The 22,084-nt window shown below is 51.8% G+C and overlaps 6 protein-coding genes across 6 annotated transcripts; 3 read left to right on the top strand and 3 right to left on the bottom strand.

The window, feature by feature from the left end:
- Positions 1 to 4,944: 4,944 nt before the first annotated feature.
- On the bottom strand, positions 4,945 to 9,308 carry PSV08DRAFT_33094 (uncharacterized protein). The gene is made up of 6 exons (XM_014223745.2): positions 8,876 to 9,308; positions 8,448 to 8,822; positions 7,731 to 8,391; positions 6,688 to 7,677; positions 5,282 to 6,622; positions 4,945 to 5,228 (listed from the first exon to the last, which is right to left on the bottom strand). The coding sequence occupies exons 1-6, from the start codon at positions 9,209 to 9,211 to the stop codon at positions 5,218 to 5,220; spliced, it is 3,714 nt and encodes a 1,237-aa protein (XP_014079220.1). The 5' UTR covers positions 9,212 to 9,308; the 3' UTR covers positions 4,945 to 5,217.
- Positions 9,309 to 9,799: 491 nt separating this feature from the next.
- On the top strand, positions 9,800 to 11,402 carry PSV08DRAFT_33093 (carbohydrate esterase). The gene is made up of 2 exons (XM_066092739.1): positions 9,800 to 10,228; positions 10,287 to 11,402. The coding sequence occupies exons 1-2, from the start codon at positions 9,896 to 9,898 to the stop codon at positions 11,193 to 11,195; spliced, it is 1,242 nt and encodes a 413-aa protein (XP_065949404.1). The 5' UTR covers positions 9,800 to 9,895; the 3' UTR covers positions 11,196 to 11,402.
- A 207-nt stretch (positions 11,403 to 11,609) lies between these two features.
- On the top strand, positions 11,610 to 13,434 carry PSV08DRAFT_175755 (GDP dissociation inhibitor-domain-containing protein; the record flags this gene model as incomplete). The annotated part of the gene is made up of 4 exons (XM_014223743.1): positions 11,610 to 11,683; positions 11,743 to 11,861; positions 11,911 to 12,921; positions 13,106 to 13,434. 4 exons carry the CDS (start codon positions 11,610 to 11,612, stop codon positions 13,432 to 13,434), a joined length of 1,533 nt encoding a protein of 510 aa, XP_014079218.1.
- Positions 13,435 to 13,491: 57 nt separating this feature from the next.
- On the bottom strand, positions 13,492 to 14,983 carry PSV08DRAFT_198475 (pyridoxal phosphate-dependent transferase; the record flags this gene model as incomplete). The annotated part of the gene is made up of 1 exon (XM_014223742.2): positions 13,492 to 14,983. The coding sequence occupies one exon, from the start codon at positions 14,981 to 14,983 to the stop codon at positions 13,565 to 13,567; it is 1,419 nt and encodes a 472-aa protein (XP_014079217.2). The 3' UTR covers positions 13,492 to 13,564.
- A 153-nt stretch (positions 14,984 to 15,136) lies between these two features.
- On the top strand, positions 15,137 to 16,847 carry PSV08DRAFT_387143 (DNA polymerase III, clamp loader complex, gamma/delta/delta subunit). The gene has a single exon (XM_014223741.2). The coding sequence runs from the start codon at positions 15,160 to 15,162 to the stop codon at positions 16,750 to 16,752; it is 1,593 nt and encodes a 530-aa protein (XP_014079216.1). The 5' UTR covers positions 15,137 to 15,159; the 3' UTR covers positions 16,753 to 16,847.
- On the bottom strand, positions 16,805 to 20,159 carry PSV08DRAFT_408422 (diphthamide biosynthesis protein 1). The gene is made up of 4 exons (XM_014223739.2): positions 19,512 to 20,159; positions 18,748 to 19,458; positions 18,286 to 18,544; positions 16,805 to 18,190 (listed from the first exon to the last, which is right to left on the bottom strand). Exons 1-4 carry the CDS (start codon positions 19,797 to 19,799, stop codon positions 16,944 to 16,946), a joined length of 2,505 nt encoding a protein of 834 aa, XP_014079214.2. The 5' UTR covers positions 19,800 to 20,159; the 3' UTR covers positions 16,805 to 16,943.
- Between the last annotated feature and the right edge of the window lie 1,925 nt (positions 20,160 to 22,084).

Here is a 22,084-nt window from a genome sequence, read left to right as displayed (position 1 = left end):
TCCCAAACAGTTGACTTTTCTAGGATACTGAACTGGGTATAAATGTGTTTCTTATTTTTCCTGTTCTAACAGTCTTTTTTGAATGTATTTTTGGTGAAGTCTTCGTTTGCCTCCAAATGTCCCCGCTCGCTCAAATGGTAATTATGTTTTCAACTCCGTGATACCCACACACCACAAAGCCTTATCTACCCCAGCGACGAACAGCTACTGTAAGGAACAGTCACCAAATTCCATGCGCATCTAGTTTCTTGAAAGCCGTAAAGTACTCAAGTCATCAGTCCATATCGTCTGGTTTGTTCTTTCCACGCTTGGTTAGGGTTCCAAACTGTGCGCACATGGCTCTTTCGAAAACAAGTTCCGGAAATGACGAAACCTAGCTGATTTGGTACTTTGAACACGCACAGCTGATCGTCGGATGGCAGTGTGCTGTCCGACTTCCTGAGGAATGCAGGCCGTCTGCGGCGTTATCGGCACAGCGCCGTGAAAACACCCAGGCCTCTAATGAAGTCGTTGTCATGAATCAAGTACGCGGCATATTTGTGCTGGCACAAGGCACAAAATGGGGGCGGCATGTAGTGGAATGATACTGATCAGCCGTTGACAGAAGATACTTGGCTAGGTGGAAAAGAACCCGCTCCCTCTTGCCTAGCGTCGTGTTGGTTACCAGCATTCGATAGCGACTACTATTGCGCCGTTTGAAGGCCATATGTTTGGCCCAAGAGTGAGACATTGAGCGGCACATTGGAGATGGATGCTGTGATTTTAGGCGTTGACGAAGAAGCCGGTGCTTGGTGCCTTAGGCTGTTCGTTGATGCCGTGAAGGTGTAATTGGTTGATGCGGCGCTTTCAAGGAGAAAATCGGCCTATGTACCCCGGTAGTAGAAGAGCCGAGCGAAAACTGAAAGTGGATGGTGAATCGCGCGACGTCAGCTTCGAAATGGCAGCATCTGTTCTCAGAATGGCTTCGAAGATGCGCATGCTAGTGTGGCGGAGGCACGGTTGTGGATTTCCTCTCCGATGCCCCGGTGTCGTGAGGCGTTCGTTGTGCCGTGTGGCGTCTCCATCTCCTCACAAGACTGCCTAACGGCCAACTCCTGGACCGGAACATCAATGCAATGTGACTGTTACCCGGTAGGGGCGGAATTTGCCTAGCCACTGTCGTTTTGTCTAGTGATCTTTGATTGAGGCGCGGAAACCGCATGGCAACACTTGAGGAAGAGAGGCATCTAGTGCGACTATAAAGTGACGAACAGTATCTCCGATATGAAGGACACAACTGCCAGCGATTGTTTCTCAATACCTACAGAAGTATCACCTATACCAAATCAGTCCCGACAATTATCTTCACCCATTCATCCAAATCACCTCCAAAACTACCATCATGTCTTCATCTCAGAATCAGCAACATCAATCATCTTCTGGCGGTAGGCCCACTGGTGCAACGGGTGGTGGTTATTACAGACACCCTTGCCGGAACTGGCAACAGGAAGGCCACCCTAAGAACTACAACTTCATTGATCAAAATGACCAGCTATGTGCCCACTGCTTGGTCAGTCTATCAGTCCTCGCCGTTCAGCATTACGCTAACAGCTGAACCAGTGCGCACCCCGCCAACGTTGAGCCCCGTTTTACTCAGTACCATTACACCAAACCCTGAAGATCTTTGCGGTACTGATGAGCAACTGTGTCATTATTTTTTTGGGTCTTATATTGACATCAATATTTGGTGTTTGTGGAGGTATAACATTTGTGCTTGGTCACCATCTGGACTACTAGAATAATCTTAGTTGAAGCAGCCATAGTAATAGAAATATGATTTCGCATATCTGTTTCGCCCACACTATACAATAGTAATAGCGCTGATCATCAGGGATCAGAGCGAAACTTTCACAGAGTCATGGGTACATACTGTAATGACTTTGCACCTTGCATGCAAAGATTGGAGAGTCTATTTGCCGCAGGGGCAACTGACGTCAACACAGCAATCTCATCCAACGAAGAGCATGATTGCGTTTGTCCCGCGCCTCACCTGCCCACGGTGTAAGATACGATAAGCGGACCGAACCTTACATTGCTCCACCAACTCTACATGGCTGAACGTGCATGCAGTTGTCTACCCTGGGAAACTGCAGATGGCACGGCCATTATCAGCGGTAGCGAGGGGTTGGCTTGCAGCTGGAACTCGTATCAGTAAGCGCCATAGCCGCAAGCTAGTCAGGTGTTAGTGATCGACGATGATGACGCGGGGTAATGACCAAGTGAAGGCACTCATTTCACCCTCCTGAGTTTGGTTGAAATTGATAGATCAATCAGTGTCTGCCCCAATCAGAACTTAGTAAAACATGGGAAGGCAAGTTTTCAGACAAATGGGACTATAGGAAGAGCCTGTTATTTACCCCTTGTGGGAAACTGTTATCAGTCGAGCAGACTATGCTTCCAACCCATAGATTTCACAAGATGGCTGAGATCCACGATACTGCCTACTTGAAAGCTTGGTAAAGACTATCTTGCTACACCTCTTCTCTCAACGTGGGTTTGCTGTATTCAGAATCCGTATGAAAGCCTTGATTTTAGCACCAAATCGTTCAGCGAAATCATGGCCAAATATTGTTGAGGGGAGTTGCTAGGTACGATAAGATGCACCTCTCCAAGACCTGTATACATGGGTAGCTACATATCAAGCACCATATGGATAAGTCTATACACGTCATTTGTCATATCTGAGTTGGTTCTACACGTCTGTGACGAATAGTAGTCAGTATGTGAGGTGCTCGGGAAGAATTCGCCACGTTCCATAGCCCAAACGCAGTACAGCGAGGCCACTGGCACAGTACAGTACTATCTTCTCGGTAGTTCCTTCAAACTTTTTAGGAAAATGGTCTGTAAAGGCCCGATGTTGGTGTTGGGTAAAAGTCACTGGGAAGCTCGAACCCCAACTACGATCTAGGTGGCGGCAAGGTGCATGAAAGCAGAAAGTAGCGTGCTCTTGTTGTAGCAACCCCGCCATTCCGGCTAGGAACTGACCCATGCCCCGGGATTCTAGCCTCTCTTTATGCAGTTTCTAAAGGATGGGTCATCCAAGAAATCCTTGGCCTAGTCCCAAAAAGATGCTACCCACAATTGGATAAGCACATGACTGCAGCCAGAGATTTGCTTGGGCAAATTATCTGGGAAAACCTCTCGTTCTTGAAGACCTTGTGCCCTGAAATGGAGGTTCTCATCAAAGGACAGTCGTCTAATACCTTTTCCCCTCAACATTCGGATCCTCCATTCACTAGCTTGGTCGCTTTCAACAATCGATCCAACATCCAACTTCATTTATTCAGGCTATACTAGATGTTGTACTCGTAGCGAGGGCAACGTGTTCAAATGATAAAGGGGCGCAATTAAAGTTGGATCATATGGTATATGGCCCCAGCTGGACAGAATGAGGTAGGAACCTTGCTCGATCTTCCATGCCGTAAGCCCTTTCTGCGACCGCACTGAGCCTTCCACACACAGACATATACAGCCCAAACGCCTCATCCGGCCGTGCCGTCGGCATTTCAGTTGACAATTATCGCAGCCATGCGCAAATTTGCCACCTAGTTATCCGGAGATCAACTTCAGAGCTTGACTGCTGGCCATCAAGTACCAACCACAAAGCTTCAAGCACTTCTCGTCAAGTGTCGCGAGTCTAAGAAAAGTACTGTTCCATACCGCACATTGATGAGCAGCCAGACTGACAGGCTAAGCCCATCCGGTGTATAGAGGTACGGAGAGCATGTGATCAAAGTTGAATGCATGCAGGTGCAAGACATCAATCACTTGCTCCCAACACTTGGGCATGCATATGCAGGTTAGCCAGACCTTTCGACGTAATTCTCTCGCAGCCAACACGGCAATTCCACCCTATCACGGTGGATATAAGTATCTTTGTCGCTCGGGGGGCTATAACAGCTGCCATCTCCATCGTTCAAGCTGTAGTATCTCCCCGACAATGCATCGCCAAGCTTACTACAGGGTTGTGCAGCTATCCAGTGATGGCGACTTCCAGGATCCCACCATTCCTTGGACACACGAGATCAATCGCAACCATCCCAGATGTCTAGTCATCGGTCTTTTTGATGCAACCTCGACGTGACCTGGAAATACTTCGTCCGCAAGCATGTGTGCAATCCGTCCCACACCCAAGCCCCCCAAACCATCAGCACTATCTACAGCGACCGACATGGGACAAATCAACAGATGGAGAAGAACCTCGTATGTCTCACCTCCAAATGATCCAAGGGGCGCAGAATGAAGCCTGCTTGCACGGCGCAAGTCCGTTCCCCGTCATGCTTCTTTAAGCGCCCACCTCTTGCGGCACAGCAAAGCCTGGTCCCGATTCAGTCAATCAACGCCGTCTGCCCAGCCAACTCATTTTACGACATCTGAATGGTTAGTGGTTGTGGCTTAGGAGCTAGAAAGTCCCGTGCCGTAACAAGCGCCGGCGCGTAGCTGGTGAGGCGAGAATGGCCGACGTTGCCTTGAAAACCACCGCTTTCTTGGAATGAGGGCCAAAATTCAGGCGACAAAAGATTATTTGCAAGCTCTATGAGGAATAGTGTGAAGTAGCGGTCTGTTGCTTCTTCTTGAGGCCAACATCAAGCTAGCAAGGCAGACGAGTGAAGGTACTCTGTTGATGAAGGAATGCACACGCACTAGATAGATAGACTGCAATTACTATCCATGGTGATTCACCTACGCCCTTGAACACTTGACCATTATAGCCCCGTATCCATGGGCCTGAAGGCGCCCCACCCAAATTTAGCAGGGCGAACCGGGACGGTCGTCATGACCTGCCCCGTTCATTGTCACAGTACCATAAATGCGCCCACCACGCCGAGAACCTCGCACTTGCTATCCGACTGGTCAAAGATCCCAGATTACCACTACTTCATTCTCTTTTGATTTTTGCAAATTGTGTGTATGGCCTGAAATGTCTGAATATATGTACAGTGCAGAGCCCACCTTTAATGACGAGATGATTATTCAACATTATCAATACTACGTGAATTGTCCCGCAAACTCTTTGCCAGCCTGCAAGATGTACATAATTCGTTACAGTATTTCCTAGTGGATCCATGCGCCCCTTCTCTCAACGAAAAATTTTCCCGCAATGGAAAAAGCGCCCAACAGAAGGGGACATGGTTCACTTGCTACGCTCCTCCTTGTGTCTTTGCAAGGCATTGCGCTCTACCCCGTTTCTTGAGCATGTTAGTAACAAAGCGTGATATGAAAGCTCGTAATGAAAACTTACCAGTCTCAACGCCGGGTTGTCTTCCGTCCAGGCCCCCAGTAACCTTCTTTTTCAGTTTGGCCAGCCCAATTACAGCTTCGTCCTTTGCAAACTTTGCATTGCGTGCCGGCTTCCATTGCATCAGTCCCCTATGCTTTCGCTCTTCAGCGCGTTTGTTTTGTTGGTTGTGATCCTTAGTCGATGTTGTGTCGTCCGTCTCGACAGTACTACTTGTTCGGTCTGTTGACTGTGACTGCCGGGGTAGATGATCATCTGTAGGCGACAAGTCTGTCTTCGTTGACCTCAGTTTTCCGTTGACTTTATTCTCTTTGCCACCGTTGAATGCCGTTGCATCGCCGACGGCATCAGCATCTTGGACACCAATGTCTGACGAAGATGAATCCTCGCCATAGTCATCGTCGGAATCGTCATTTGCTTCGTTGTCCGATGGATAGTAGCGATCATGTAGTGGTTCCTCAACGCCAGGCTCACGTCTCTTCTGCCGTCTGGTGTTCATGTATGCTTTAGGATTGTCGCCAAAAGCGCCTGACCAGTCCTGCCCATCCTTCGCGAGCCACTTACGCTTTTCCTCCTCACTCGCATTCTTGAGAATGTCACGACCCGACATCAATGATTGCTCATGTAGTTCCCTTACGCGGTCTGGCAGCTCCTTTTCGACAATGTGGTTTCGCACGCCTTCTGTGACACATGCTTCCCAGGTCTCATATGTTTCACGGGTATCATTATCCGTCACAAAAGCAGCGTGGGACTTGTCCATTCCTGCCTTGAAACGACCACGAAACTGTAGACGCCCAACCTCTTGAAGATCTTCAAGGCCTGGTTCTTTGTGGCAGTTTTCTTCGGTGATGTAGTTTTGTGTGAGCCGAGCGGGAGCTGATGTCTTCCAGATTGGGATGTTGATATCGACATCCTCGTTGTCAATGAAATGTTGAAGCCAGACTACTGCGTAGGCATCTGGCTTGCGATGATTTGCTATATGGAACTCAAAGACAACGGGTGACCTGTACCGATGCTTGACGGGTAGGCGAACAGCATGTTTCCTATTTTCCTCTTCGAGATCCCAATAATATCCATCGCCCTCCTCAAGCTTGTGGGCAGCAGTGCGGTTGATCTTGCCAGTACTGCCTCCAGTTCGCATGCGAAGTTTCGGAGGATGGGTATAGCCTACAGCCAGTATACGTTGAGATCGGAATTCAAAAGTGCCGACATCCCAGCCAAGCATCTGAGGAGGCAGGCGAGTCTCAATGCTGCGAAACAGAAGTGCGATACGTATGCGACCGAACCCGATGCCTCCGTCAAGGGGATACCACCGTGTGACTTGGGACGATGTCTCAAGAATATCTGGAATGGTGTAAGTAGACCTGGATACCGTCTCTCAGCGCCTTGTGGATCACAAAGCTACGTACCTGACAACTTCAGTGGGACTACGCCAAGGATAGGGTCATGTTCTCTGTGCCGCTGGTCTCTCACAGTGACAGTGATGATAGCTGATCGCCAGTCACGCACAAACCGTTCGGTTCCTGCGTTGAAGATTGGCTGAGACGTGACTGCTTTTGTACGTGTCCGATATACCAGCTCGTCATTGAAGAGAATTGTGCAGTAGCTGCTAGGAAGGTCTTCGCCAGTCTCCTTTTTGCCCTCTCCATAAGGCTTCGCAGGCTCATACTCACGGCCTTTGGGATTGGAACTTCCCTTTACGTTCTCTAGTTCGAGGTTGACGATCTGCTGTACGACTACGCTGCAAATACCACTGGGCCACAGCGGATCAGGAGGAGTGTGCATAACAGCATCATCAGTTTCAGAGTTGATCACACCCTTATCGTCCTGCAGCGCAGGGTCGCCCCTCAGCTCATCGGGAAGAGCCTTATTCTTACCATCCGTCCGCAACTCTTTCCTAAACTTAGGCTTGCTGAAATAACCAATTTCCCAGTGTAATTCTCCTGGCATGTCGCTATCTGGCTCCATGCCGGCCAACTTGGAGGTTTGCGGGTACATTTTACCAGGATGTTGGATCATTTTCTGCATGGATATCTCCACTTTTCCAACAATATCGTCAGCAGTGTGGCGGTCGGAATCCCAGAGCTCAACACTCAAGTTTTCGTTCGCCTTGATCAGTTCAGGGCCAACAAGAATGGCCGCCGTTTCCTCCCATATGGGGTTGAGGTCGTCTGTGATGACCCGGGTGCAATACATCGGCTTTCCATATTTGGAGAAGGCAATCGTGATATATGGATCGCTACCACCATGCTTTGATCCACGTCGGTCTTGCTTGCTTAGCCCAATGGCACGATGAATACGAATCCATAGAACACCAAGCGCTTCAGTGTCCTTCTGAACCGAGTCGCCTTGAAGAATGGCGCGCATATCAATCGACATGGATTTGGGAGCGACATACACTGCCTTTGTTAGCATCTTCCAAATGGGCCATGCGTTGTGGAATTGTACATACTGCTTGCTGCTGCTTTGATGGCATAGTTGACAAAGTTGCTAATCAACGGAAGGTTCAGAATGTTGACTCCCTTTTCTATCATGGGAATGCAGCCTGCCGTCACTTGCGGCGTACCCATCAGCGTGAAAGTGAGGGTTTTGAGGAAGGGAGGCTCGGGTGTCATGTTTAAGCGTAAGCGGACTGTGCCAACGAGCCCCTGCAACTCCACAAATATAGGTAGAGGAACGCCAAAGAGGCCTTTGATGCCCAGGTAAAAGACCAGCTGCATATGCATGTTGCGGGCCCTATCAGAAACTCGCTTGCCGCTGGGACTGGCGTGATATGCAAAGGAGACCTCTAGATTGTAGTAATCGCCGCCCTCTTCGTCTGCTGCGGCCTCTTGGGGGTCTTTTTTCCTTTTGTTCTCTTCGTGAATGGATGCCTTCATGTCACCCATGTGTGAGTCTGGTAGTGCTCGCAAGCTCAGGATCCGTAGTGGGTTGCTGCCTTGATTGATTTCAGCGACACGAACATTTTCAATGACTCCAGGAACTGAAGCTTGCATGACATCCTCCAGCATGTCGGCAACACCCGAAAACATGTCAGGGTTGATAAGACCCCAGGCGATACTGAGAAACGTGTTCATCCATTCGACTGACTCTGGAAGCAAGTTCAGCGAGGCCTAGGTGTTTGGTGATTAGTGAATGTTGAGCAGGAATCGTTTCCAGAAAAGGTTACCATTTGGCCGCGGACTTGCTCGCTATCCCACTCCAGTTCTCTTCCGCTGCGGATGACTTCCTTAACCCAAAGATAGACAGCTGATGCCAAGCACATGGCTAGAGGAATAAGGCCTTTGAGCGCACCGCCAAAGATCTTGCCGACAACAACGGTCCCTACAAGTATTCCTGCGCAGAGGACATTGGCGCGGGCCTCGAGGGCCCTGAACATGGGCTCGTAGCTGACTGAGGGTGTAGGGTGAAAGAGGACATTTGTCTTTTCGCCGTGAATGGGCACGTCGGTTGTGGTACCTTGGGCAACTGGGTCTGGGGGTGCAGTGACATCCTGGTTATACTTGTAGTCCTGGAGCGATTGCGAAGGATCCGTCTTGATGGGCTAAATATTGTCAGTTGAGAAGTGGATAAAGGTAAGGTGTATATGTTGCCTACCGTTTCCTTGTTTAGGTTGGCATTGGGAACGACGATGTGAGGGTTTTCGACCTCGCTGATCATGTCCTTGCTGACATCGGCGATGACAACTTCCCTACCCGTGGTTGGATCTGTGACTCGCTTCTCGGTACCCTTGAGCTGTTTCTCTGGCAGTTTGCTCTCCGTTGCGGGCGGCCCCTGCTTCTGGGTAGCCTCTTCGTCGATTCTTTTGTCGCGGCCTCTCTTGTCCTTGTCTAAGTTTTCGACGAATTGCTTGACGGTGGGGATAGGGTTGTGCCCCGAGTAGTGGCCGCCCGGGGCATGCTGTTGCTGTTGCTGCCGGTACTGTGACTCCATTGTCTAAGGGGAGTCCCTGTGAGCGATGGCCCAGGTCTACAAGAGAGACATGCGTGAGGTCAATGGGCATATATCGAGCAGAGGTTGAGCATGAGGCTAGCGGCGATGTACGGCTGAAGGAGCGAAAGCAGGGAATCTTAAGCTCTGAGACCAGGCATGTGCGGGGCGGAAGGCTGGCGGCCAAGTTCATGACGTAGTAGGCAGGCACCACTTGCTACTGGAGAAAGTGCAGCCCGGTTACCAGAAGCACACAACGCGCCCATTGTGTAGCCCTGGCTCCCGCTTGTGGCGCGACCAGAAGTGGGCAGCATATCCACTGTGGTTGTATTGCTAACACTTGGCTGTGCACCATGCGTAGCTGTCGGCGCATGCATATGCATGTGTAGTATGTGCAGTACATACAAAGTAGATACGAGAATGCGGGCATTGTCGTCGATGCATCATCATCTTCGTGCTACCTTCGCGCTACCACGCTCCGATGACGTCGACGCGCATCGCGTCACTAGGCCAATCAGCGCCCCGCGGGGCCGGCCACCCCTCCCCCCGGCTTGGGACGACTTGACTCGACTCTCTGACTACTGTACGTACCATTGTTTGATTTGGACAAACGAGCCACCGGCACCAAATTTCTGCGATACTAGTCCACGTGTGTGCTGACAAGCTGCACTGGGCACGCACCCGAATATGTCGGGCTGGTTCACCCTCTTCACTAATTGCCGCTATGTTCTCAATGGCGAGCTCGTCGAAGACCACCTTGTCATTTCTGACGAGACGGGGTTCATCCTCAAGAGAGAAGGATACATTGGTGGCGAGGCAATCGACTTGGAAGATGCTATAATCGCCCCGGGCTTTCTGGAGCTGCACACAAATGGTGCTAATGGCTTCCACTTCACGCATTTTGAAGACAAAACAAGCTATGAAAACAAGATTGACCATCTGGCGAGGTACTATGCAACACAGGGCGTGACTGGATTCTGGGCAACGCTCCCTACGATACAGGCTGACGAGTTTCAAAAGGCACGTCTCCTGTCCATGTCTGGACTGCATACCGACAAAATGACTTATATGTTGGCAGATTCTCCCATCGCTCACCCCGCGGGACATAGCCTCATCAGCTTCGCTTCTCGGTGCCCATACAGAAGGGCCCTATCTACACCCTTCCAAGAAAGGGGCACATAATAGCTCTCTTTTCCAACCCTGTGATGTCTCTCCGGCCACTGTTTACGGATCCGCACATCTTCGGTCTGCTATCAGACTCGTCACAGTCGCTCCAGAGCTGCCCGATTCCGCAAACCTCATCAAATCACTGACGTCCCAGGGTATCAGAGTCGCCATGGGCCATTCTACTGCGACCTACGAACAAGGCCTAGCCGGACTCAGTGCAGGGGCAAGCGGACTGACTCATACGTTGAATGCCATGCCGAGCTGGGCATCCAGAGTCCCAGGTCTGGCCGGGTTGGTCTCCCTGCCAGAAACAGCAAAGGTGGCACCTCCATGGTACACCATCATTGCAGATGGAGAGCATCTCCATCCCAACACAGTATCTCTACTTTACCGTTCAAGCCCCAAGCGCTCGATTGTCATCACTGACAGTATTGAGCTTGCTTCTCTCAAGGATGGAACCTACCCTGGCCACTCACAGATCCCCTTTGAACAGGTCAAGAGTGGCACACGGGCTACGATAGCCGGCACCGACACCCTGATTGGGGGGTGTATCCCACTCCAGCAAAGTATGAGAAACCTGATGGATTGGTCTGGGTGTAGCATTGCCGAAGCGGTGGGCACAGTGACTGAGAATGTGGCTGCCTTTATGGGCATAGATGGGAAAGGTGGGAGGGGCATACTGCAAGAAGGTAGAAGAGCTGATTTGACCGTGTTGAGTGAGCAAGGAGAGGTGCTGCAGACGTGGGTGGCTGGGCATAAAGTGTGGGATAGGGAAGAAGCCCTAAGTGCCCATGAACAGGATGGTGAGGCGAGGGGTTGATCTTTTCGTCGTGGGCACAGCATATTGCTTTGGCGCATGAGGGCGAAGCCGATGGAAAATAGACAGTACACGCGAGCGCTAGTACATTTGACACCTTGTAAAGTCAAAGCCTCGGCAGAAGTCTTTGACAGTTGGATGTATCGCCACATTCGAGCCGCTAATTCAGGTAAAATCCGAAGCAGTAGATACCGGACGACAGGTTTATCTCACGCGCATATTTCCAAGTCAGTGAAGATCTGGGTGCCTTGCGGGCAGGCCATACATGAAGCTGAGATGCCCTCGGCGTGCGCGTTGGTGAAGGAAGGCCGATCGGGAGCCACCTGCAGATTTTGTGCGCACGCGTCGCTTAGTCATTCGCGCTAATTTGGCGCTAACAAGTCCTTGCAAGCCCTCTTCTTTCCCTGTACCTCTGACATGGAAACTCTCGACAAGACCGAATGGGACGTGCTTATTGTAGGCACCGGCCTACAGCAGTCTCTTCTTGCTCTGTACGTGCCTTGTCTCGTAGGGCTAGGGGGTTGCCATCTGACTGACGCAGCACTTGAAGAGCTTTGTCACGCTCGGACAAGAAGATTCTCCATGTCGACGAAGATGACTTTTACGGCGGTGCCGAAGCTGCCTTTAGCTTACAGGAAGCTGAGGACTGGGCGCAGCGGTTGAAGCAAGGTAAGCATGAAAGCCATCGGTCATGTATGCTGTCGCTGACTCTCCAAAGCACCAGCAAATGCTCCCTTCTCCGATATCACAATCACTAAGCCCGAACCTAGCCCGGACAGCTCAGCTCCAAGGCTATCGATTTCACGAGCATATAATCTGTCTTTGAGCCCCCAGATAGTGTATGCTCGTTCCTCTCTTCTAGGATACCTTGTCTCGTCGAGGGTCTATCGTCAGGTTGAGTTTCTCGCTGTCGGCACCTGGTGGGTGTACTCTAGAGATGCACAGAGCGAAAATTCTGTAGCTCCGGAAACCACGCCTTCACTTGGAAGACTGTTGAAGGTGCCAAACGGTCGCGAAGATGTCTTCCAGGATAACCAGTTGGACTTCAAAGCGAAGCGCGCATTGATGAAATTCTTGCGTTTTATTGGTGATTACGAAGAGCAGACCGACGTCTGGGAAGAGTTTGGACAGCAGCCATTTGCCGTGTTTCTCAGGGAGCAATTCAAGATTCCGGCAAATTTACAGGCGCCATTGATGGCTCTTACGCTATCAACGACGCATCCGTCCCAGACGACGACGGAGACTGCACTGCCGCGAATTGCGAGGCATCTGCGGTCAATTGGGGTGTTCGGACCTGGCTTTGGGGCTGTTGTGCCGAAATGGGGCGGTTTGTCCGAAATCAGTCAGGTGTCCTGTCGAGCATGCGCGGTGGGAGGCGGAGTCTACGTGCTTGGGAAAGGCGTTGCTCCAGGCACTGAAGGTGCTGCGGAAGTTAGCGACAAGGGCACAAGACTTCGTCTGAAAGACGGCGAAGAGATTGTTGCGCAATGGGTCGTAGGAGGAAGCTCCTCAACCAGTGCCGAGGCCACGTGCTGCAGATCGATCAGCATTGTCTCGTCTTCATTACTGAGCCTGTTCCCTCCAATTGCGGAAGAGGCACCAACACCGGCGACGGCTGTGGTTGTCTTTCCCTCTGGCTCGTTACCAGTGGGTTCGGAAGCTGAAGAGGTTCCTCCCGTTCATATCTATGTGCATTCAAGCGACACGGGCGAATGTCCAGTTGGCCAGTGTAAGTGTTTTCCCCTTCCATTTTTCTCTCTATTTGCTTCTATGATGAACAAACTTTCAAATCTTATCTACATTGTCTGAATACCACTGAAGACAATACCTCTGACAAACTGACACAACGGCACTCTATCTACTAAGCCAATGGACGGATCATCATTGTTATTACGTGGCTGACTGTCAACCAGGTGTACTCTATGCCTTGGTATCTTTGGGGGGCTCAAAGGGCTTTACTTTGCTCGACCAGGCAGTTGATTCACTTCTCTCTACCATAAAGACCACAGTGGCACCAAAGGTACTTTGGTCGGCCAAGTACCAACAGCAACCATGGTCTGGGCCTGATGTTCTCCCTTGTGGATCGGAGAAGATAATTCGCTTCCCGCCACCGCCCATGGAGCTTGCTTTTGATGATGGGGTGCTTGACAATGTCAAGAGCGTGTGGGAAAAGGTCATGGGTCAAGAAAGGGGCGAGTTTTTGGTCTTCCAGGACAGGGAGACGTATACAGATGATGATTGAGGGATAGAGAAGAATGTGAGGAGAATATAACGAAGACACGGGTAGTGCATGGAACAGAGGTGAGCGAATGCAATTGTGATTGGCCGTGACGCCGTGAGGGGAAATGTTTGAGGTATTTTGATGCATTTGCTCATTCGTGAATGTATTTTTTGAGGCTCCTCAGACGCTCCATGGCCCTCTCGAGGACATCATCATTTTTGCAGACTGCAAAGCGCAACCAGTCCTCTACAATGTGGGCATTTTGGGGAGTGAAGAATTCGGTCGGGGGGATGGCGGCGACACCGACCTCCTTGATGAGGAACCAGCTGAGCTGAAAGTCCCTGGGTCGCTCTGCGACGTGTGGTGGGAATTGGTAGTCTTGGGGTAGTTTGACCTTTGACATGTTGACAAGGACAAAGTAGCCGCCCTCGGGGTCTGAGTAGGGCAGGTTGAGTTCGTCAAAGACGGCGGTGAACTTGTCCATTTTGGCCTTCATCTCCTTCTTGGAGTCGTCCCAGAAGTTGTGGGCATCGGCCTGCTCGAAGCCAACAGCCGTGGCTTCTTGCAAGGGGGAAACACTGCTGTAGCAGATGCGAGTATGGGCGGCACTGACGTACTTGATGAGATGCTCGGGGCCAATGAGCCAGCCTACTCTCCAGCCTGTGGCGTAGAAGTTCTTGCCTCCAGACCCGACGGTAAGGGTGAGTTTGGCGATTTCGGGCGAGAGGGTGGCGATGCGGGTGAAGGGGACATAGTACAGGCGGTCGTAGACCTCGTCTGAGAGGATGAGGATGTTGTGCTTGACGCACAAGTCTCCAATTGCTTGCAGCTCTGCGCGGGAAAAGACCTTGCCAATGGGATTGTGGGGAGAGTTGAGGACGATCATGCGGGTGCGCGGGGTGATGGCGGCCTCGAGCTGGCTCATGTCAATGGTCCACTCTGCTGCCGAGGTGGTCTTTGTGGCGCCCTCGCTGGGCGGGCGCATGGGGACGTAGACGACTTTTCCGCCGGGCATCTCGATGTTGCTGATGTACTGGTCGAAGAAGGGCTCGAAGACGATGACCTCGTCGCCCTGCTCGAGGAAGGCCATGAAGGCGCTGAGCATGCCCTCATTGGCACCCGTCGTGATTGTCACCTCGGTGTCTGGGTCGAGGTCGCGGCCAAAGAAGGGCGAGTATGCGCGGGCAATGGCCTTTTTGAGGCGCGGGCGGCCCTTTGTGGGCGAGTACTGGTTGCAATCGACCTGGTCGAGGGCGGCTTTGGCGGCGTCGAGGACGAAGGCGGGAGGGTTGTAGCCAAAGAAGCCCTGGCCCATATTGACAATGGGCTGGACGGGCGAGGCGGCGGCAGCTTCGTTGACAATGGACCAGACGTCCTGGCGCTGCCCCGCGACCCTGGCGGCGGGCTTGAAGGGGTCGGCGCGGCGGGGTGTGGCCGACATGGCTCTGCGCGGAGAGGGGGAGGAGCAGACGACGATGGGGGCACTGGAGGAGGAGGAGGAGGAGGTGGTGGTGGTGGTGGGACTGCGAATGCTCCGGGCGAGGGCACGACTGGCAAGTGCTGCGCGCATGGCCGTCGGTGGGTGGTGGTGGGATTGCGTGCTTGCCGTCATCATCGAGGGGCAGCCACAGAGGCGGGGCCGAGGTGCAGCCGGCGCCGCATATCGCCTGTCGCCTGTGTCGCGTCCGCCCCCCAAAACCGCCCGTCGCGTGCGCCCGTGACGAGCCAGGCGGCCGCGATCCGACCATGGTCGACTGCCCCATCTGCTCCCATGCCGTCCACGACGCCCGCATCAACCAGCACATCGACAGCGGCTGCAAGGACTTCGTCATTGACCCGGCCTCGTCCGCCCACGGCCCGTCCAAGCCTCACAACTTCTTCACCCACGCCATCCGCTCCACACCCACGCCCGCCGCCACGCCCGCAACCACAAGCACAGCATGCTCAGCCTCAGCATCACCCCCGCTGCCCACCAAGCGCTCCTTCACACAGTCGGCCGACAGGCTGCACCCCGATGGCGACGCCCAGTCCCCCTCGTCGGCCCCCAAGCGCGCCCGCAAGCTCAAGGCGCTCGAGGATGCCATGCCGCTGGCTGAGCGCATGCGCCCCACCTCGCTCGATCATGTCTACGGCCAGCAGCTCGTCGCCCCAGGAGGCGTGCTGCGTGCCATGGTAGACCAAGGCCGTCTGCCCTCCATGGTCCTCTGGGGCCGTCCCGGCACAGGCAAGACGACCATCGCACGCCTCATCGCAACCTCGTCGGGCGCCCGCTTCGTCGAGATCAACAGCACAAGCACCAAGCTCGAACAGGTCCGCTCCATCTTTGCCGAAGCCTTCACCGACCTGCAGCTGACGGGCCGCAAGACCATTGTCTTCTGCGACGAGCTGCACCGCTTCTCCCGCACCCAGCAGGACGCCTTCCTCGGCCCTGTCGAGTCCGGCACCATTACCCTCATCGCCGCCACCACCGAGAACCCGTCGTTCAAAATCATCTCCGCCCTGCTGTCCAGATGCCGCACTTTTACCCTTGACGACCTCGCAGACGACCATCTGCTCCGCATCCTCGAGCGTGCAATGGCGGCAGAGCAATGCACCTCGCCCTTGCTTGACACGCCCATGCTGCAATCCTTTGCTAGCTTCGCAGATGGCGACGCCCGAACCGCCCTTAATCTCCTCGACCTCGCCATGAACCTTGCCAAGCAGCCCGGCATGACAAAGGAAAAGATCCAGCAGAGCCTCACAAAGACGCTCGTATACGACCGCGCTGGCGACCAGCACTACGACAGCATATCTGCCCTCCACAAGTCCATTCGGGGCTCCGATGCCGACGCCGCACTCTACTACCTGGCCCGCATGCTCGAGTCTGGCGAAGACCCGCGCTACATTGCTCGCCGCCTCATCGTCGTTGCCTCGGAAGACGTAGGTTTGGCGGACAACACTATGCTGTCCCTCGCGACCGCCACATACTCTGCCTGTGAGAAGATTGGCATGCCAGAGTGCCGAATCAACCTCGCCCATACCGTGACTGCCTTGTCGCTTGCTCCAAAGTCAACGCGTGTCTATCGTGCCATGAACAACGCAATGGATGCGCTCAAGGAACCCGGCGTCGCTGCACTGCCCATACCTCATCATCTCCGCAATGCGCCAACCCGGTTGATGAAGGACCTGGGATACGGCGAGGGCTACAAGTACAACCCACACTATCTTGACGGCAAGGTAAAACAAGACTATCTGCCCGAACCCCTCAGAGGGCGCTCCTTCTTGGAAGATGCCGACCTAGGAACAAAGGTTGACCCGGATCTGATTGATGACGATGAGTTGATTCCGGAAATAGATTAAGTAGCTTCCAGTGACATCGGTTCAGTTTTGGTCTCATGTTTAGTGGAAATGCTCAGCGATACCCATTTTGCGGTTTTTGCATCTATTCTTCTTCTTCTTCTTCTTCTCCTCTACATCTTGTTCATCTCGGCCTTGGCCCCCTCTTTGGGTTTTCGATACTTTGCCTAGACAAATAACTGCATGTCAAAAACTCATGCTTTGATTGCAACCTCTGCTGCCTTGACGTGTTCCACTGACGTGCGCCCCAAACCCTCTGAGGCGTAAAAGTCCATGGGATAGAGGTTTCTCCGCTCTTTCCTTCCCGATACCCGCTGGCCTTCATCTTCGTCCAGCCACGGTGCTTCTCTGACTCCTAGTGCTACGAGTGCCTCGTACGGGCTCAGCAACGGCCTAGGAAAAGCATATCCCCAGTCGATACTGAGTCTAGGACATGCAATCTGCACCCACGCCTCCACGTCGCCCATCATAGCCAGCTTTCCAGGGAAAATCTCAGACATGAGTAGACTAATGCATTTTATATTCTGCTTGGACAGCTCCTTTTCAATCAACGTCAACGTGTGCGGGTTGCCTTGTCGGCCAAGTGAACCCAAGATGATGCCCCAAGTGCGCGCTTTCCGAGCCGTCAAGATGGCACTGCGCCGGAGACTGTACAGAGACTCATGCTCATAGACCTCGTGTGTCAGCCGTTGTGAGTATGGATCATATCGGTATGCTGGTAATTGCGGGTTGGCAATCATGGCACTTTCAAGGTGGAACCGTCCGTCACCGAGGTACAGGATTAGGTCCGGCACTTGTTGTTCCCTGCCTCTGCTGTCCAGCTCCCCTGCCTTCATGGCCATGGAAGGCGATGTGCATCCAAGGATCTCCCCTTTGGACAAGGGTGCAATCTGCGGCACAAACGGGTGGTATCCCTCTTTCCGCAGTATGGGCACAATACCGTGGATGGTCGCGTTGAACTGAATGGTTCCGACTAATGCAATTGTCTTGCCCACCGCAAAGTTGTCGGTAATCGTGTTGATCAGGTGCTGGGTATCGATGGTGATGGAGACGAAGATGTACAGCGTCGCAATCTTGGTCACAGCGACTGGTATTAGGCAGCTATGCGCATAGTGTATCAGAAGGTCGCATCCGAGCGCTCTTGCTGTGTAGTCGTCTATACAACATGCTCCATACGTGACATCGCCCATGATCAATGTGCTTGTGCCCGGACAAAAGCGCGTAAGGATGTCGGATATGGTGGTTGCAAATAGCAGCAGCCCTTCGGGAAACTGCAGGGCAATCGACTTGGCCCCCGATGTCCGAATGCGGTGTATACATTTATGGATTTCAAAGTTGTAGTTTGGTGGCAATAGCGCAATGGCATCGTTGATGTCCTTGTCGTGGACAATGTCGTCGGGTATGGCGTTTAGAGCACGAGCCGTACGTCGAGGCTGGGCCACTAATTCAACGTCAGTCTATCTACTCTGATTTGCGTGTTTGATTTTTTTTGGCTAAGATTTTGCTCAGCGCCATGTGTGTGCGGGCTCCTCACACCTTGTATCGCGCTCGAGTCCTCGATGTTGGCATTGGGATCCAATGGCTGCCCGCTCGCCTTTTCCGCCGTCTTTCTGCCCACAAAGCGTCGTTTTGGTTGCTTTGGTACAGACGGTGACTCTTCCACTATGCCTTGATCTACGTCTGGACCAAGATTGGTCGCCGCCCGGTCGTCTTCCATCTTTTTCTCACTTCTTGTGTGACTGCAAGTGCTGTGGGCGAGGCGCGAGTGTGGTGCAGGTGGGATGCTGTGGCGGGGCTGATGTTTTTGAGACCCACACACACCAAATGCTACTTGCATAGGGCTGAAGCTCACAGACGACATGTTCTGCATGACCATCACTACACGGTCGCACCACCCAATTTGAATACAAAGGTCGTCTTCTTATTGATCGTTATTATACTTTACATAAGGGTTTTGCTAGCCATAGCCCCGACACCCGATACTCATCAGATATTCACTTTGCCACCAAGCCAGAACCCGCCAATCCATAGGAGACCCCAGATGGGCTGGTAGAAAGCCCTGATCACAGCTGGCCCTGGACAGACGCCTGATAGACCCCACCCAATACCGAATGCCACAGCACCCATCAGAAACCTCTTATCAATATCCTGGACTGTTTTCGTCGGCAGCGCGAATACTTCGGCAAATGATGGCGGCTTTTTGAAGCCTTTGATCTGATTTTCAATCAGGTTGGGTAGCACTCCGAATATTATCACCAAGCCAAGGGATGGATCCCAGTGTTGCAAGGCCGGAAAAGATAGGAAGGCGGCGACTTTTGCCGGTTGTGACATCTGTGATATCTGGAGGCCAAGGGCAAACAAAAGACCAGAGAAAAACTGCGTTGTGATGCGTGCGGCCTTGGGCGGTTCACCAGCTTCCTGCTTGGTGCCATCTGAGCTGGTGGCTAGAGCAACGAGATGAGGTATCGTTCGTGCCGCCATGCCAACGGATCCTGCTAGCATCAGAAGAGATACGGCCTCTTCTGACTTTGGGTATACAGGCGTGTAGCACGGCACACCGCTTGGACATACTGAAGTGGCAAGCGTCGGGTTGGCCAGGTGGTGAGTGATCATGGCAGTGGGGAAGAACACGGCAACCGCAGTTGCAGAACGCCCGCTCAACCGAGAAAGACCACAAAGCATGTGTCCAGAAGTACAGCCGTTGGCCATCTAATCAACCATGTCAGTCTCTTGTGAAGTGTGTCGAGACAAAGACTAATCACCTTGGTCCCCCACCCGATCAATGCGCCCAATGCAGCTGTCGCCATAGCAGTCTTGGGGCTCAACTGCACCACAGGATAGACGGTCATTAGCTGTGGCGCTAGGGCTTTCAAGGGAACATAGCTAGCCGCCATGCCAGTGAAAAAGGCAATCTGCTCCTTGGTAGGCGCCGAAAGGAGCTGGCGCAGGTACCCGCTCAGTCCCAATATGTTCCCATTCTGGTAGAGAAGAGTGCTGGTTGCTTGATGGAGCAGCAACGCTCCAACAGTCGTTTCGACCGGCGTGAACATATCCTTTTCGTCTTTCGCACCCACACTTCCTTGGCTTGGCGTTCACTGTCGTTGTTTCTTGCAATCTGGAATTCGACAAGATGATCTCAGGAGAACAATGCCGAGAGGAATGCGCTACTTGTATGTACATGCTCATCTTACATCTCTAACGCTCTGCGTGCCCATCGCAATAGGCCACTGTTCTTGTAGTCGGCGACCACATTGCGCCAAATGGGGAATAAACCGGCATGTGGCTTTTGCGATAATGAACCGTCTCCTAAAGGTGGACCGGTAGCGCTCCGCAGGAGAAACTTACAAGCTGTCTAGCGTAGACCCTGAATACTATTGCAAGACGACTTGATGCCAATATGGACTTAGGCTGAGCGGCTGGTTTGCAATGGGTTGCATCGTGTAATATCTGTGTCGTGGGCGCGCATTTGCCTTACCGTGTACTACTAGGCAGCCCCCACGTCGCCGACTATCACCCGCAATCCCGCACCAAAACGACCGAGCACCGTACGCACCATAAGCGAAACAAGCTACGGCGAGCCTTGTGCACGCACCTTCGGCGTCTCGGTATCATTTCACGTTATAATGGCAACCCGAGGTAAAGCGTAGGGGTTACTGATCGGCGTGTGTCAAATAAATGCTCCACACGAAACGCCGACCTGCCATGCGCACATACAAACCACAACAACGCGTGTTGGACCATGTATTCATTGGCCAACTAACATAGTATGGGAGAGGGAGCATATTGCTGAAATGTTGGGTAGCTGGGCCCAGCCACCCATGAAGTTCATAGCTAAGTAGTACATGGTGTTGGCGTCATTATGGAGTTGCACTGTTGTGGTAGCGACACTTGTTAAGCGGCTCTTTTGGTCCTCTAAAGGCCGTAGTATGTGCCATGCCGAAGTATATCTGTATAGCGGGCATTTTTGCTCACTCTTTCATAACTATCGACTACTTAACACCAAGTCGCGTGTAGCAGGCGCCGTAACAATCCAGGGTAGGGCCATAGAGTTCATCTATGACCACAAGCTGGCCAAGACCCGCTCTCAACGAGTGAATTAGTATGCCAAGATCGTCTCGAGAAATCACGGTAAGATACTTTTTTATAACTGCTGGAATCTAAGTCCTTGTTCCTTGCTTCATGACATAATACGGGTCCATTGCAATGCGGGAAATTTATTCTTTGCATAGCACTTTTGAGAAAGTTTACCTTTAAAAGATTTCCGTATGCTTTACATGTTTTCAGCCGAGTTCAAAATAGTAGCGTTCTCCACATTCTGCATACAGAGTAGTTGTTAGAACTTGCCATTTGCATAGTACTAAAGACGTGCTTGAGGCCTCTTTGATATCTCTTTATGTGCAGATTCCTCGAAAATCTTTTCAGCATCTTCTCTCAAGCATTATTTGCAATCTGATCGGTGAACGTGACACCACCCGTCAATTCCTTGTATTTTGCAAGCCGCTCACAAACGTAAAGCTTGACTGTCTCAGCATCTAGTCTTGATCCCTGCCGCAAAACAACGTATGCGCGTGGATGCTCCTCACCCTCGGGCGGACAGCGCACTCCAATTACAGCGGCATCAATGATGTCAAGGTGGGTCAAGAGCGTTCCTTCAATCTCTGGAGGTGACACCTGAAATCCACGCACTTTGATCAATTCCTTGCACTGGGAAAGCAAAATATGATCTTATTGCAACCATAGTTCATTGTCTCATCGCAACCGTAGTTCGCTGTTCCACCGGCTTCGTCGTAACTGCATTTTAGTTAAACACTTTAGATAGCAATTTATCTACTATTTCAATATCTATTAAACTATCTATATATAGTAGGGTTACCCACTTGTAAAGGTTTATAAAGTTGATAGAGTGCGGCGCTCGCTTAAAGACCACGTTATGGAAAGTTTGATTTTATAATTCCATGCAGCCTTGATATAATTAGGAATAGGTAGCTTATAGTAACGAAGGAGAAGGTTACGGTAATTTCCATAGACCAACTATTTAGATCGCCATTCAAGTAGCAAGAGCTAATGCTGCTTTGTTTAAAGTTAAATAGTGTGTAGCCCTTATCTTAACAAATAAAATAGATCCTATCACGGGTAAGTGCAGATGTTAGAGGGATATAGAGTCTCTAGTTAGAGTTAGTGATATATTATATAACTCTAAGCGGGCGGAATAGATATTATTAAGTACTTAACCCTTAAAAGCAGGAAGGTAGATAATTGCGCAAAATTAATTAGGAACTAAGGAGGCTATACTTACATATGCTACTAGCACGCTATATTAATTAGTAAGAGTGGT

Source organism: Bipolaris maydis (genome assembly GCF_028858645.1).
Source record: "Bipolaris maydis strain C4 unplaced genomic scaffold PSV08scaffold_4, whole genome shotgun sequence".
Lineage (NCBI taxonomy): Eukaryota > Fungi > Ascomycota > Dothideomycetes > Pleosporales > Pleosporaceae > Bipolaris > Bipolaris maydis.
The sequence above is the reverse complement of the archived record's forward strand: the minus strand, read 5'-3'. Positions and strand labels throughout refer to the sequence as shown.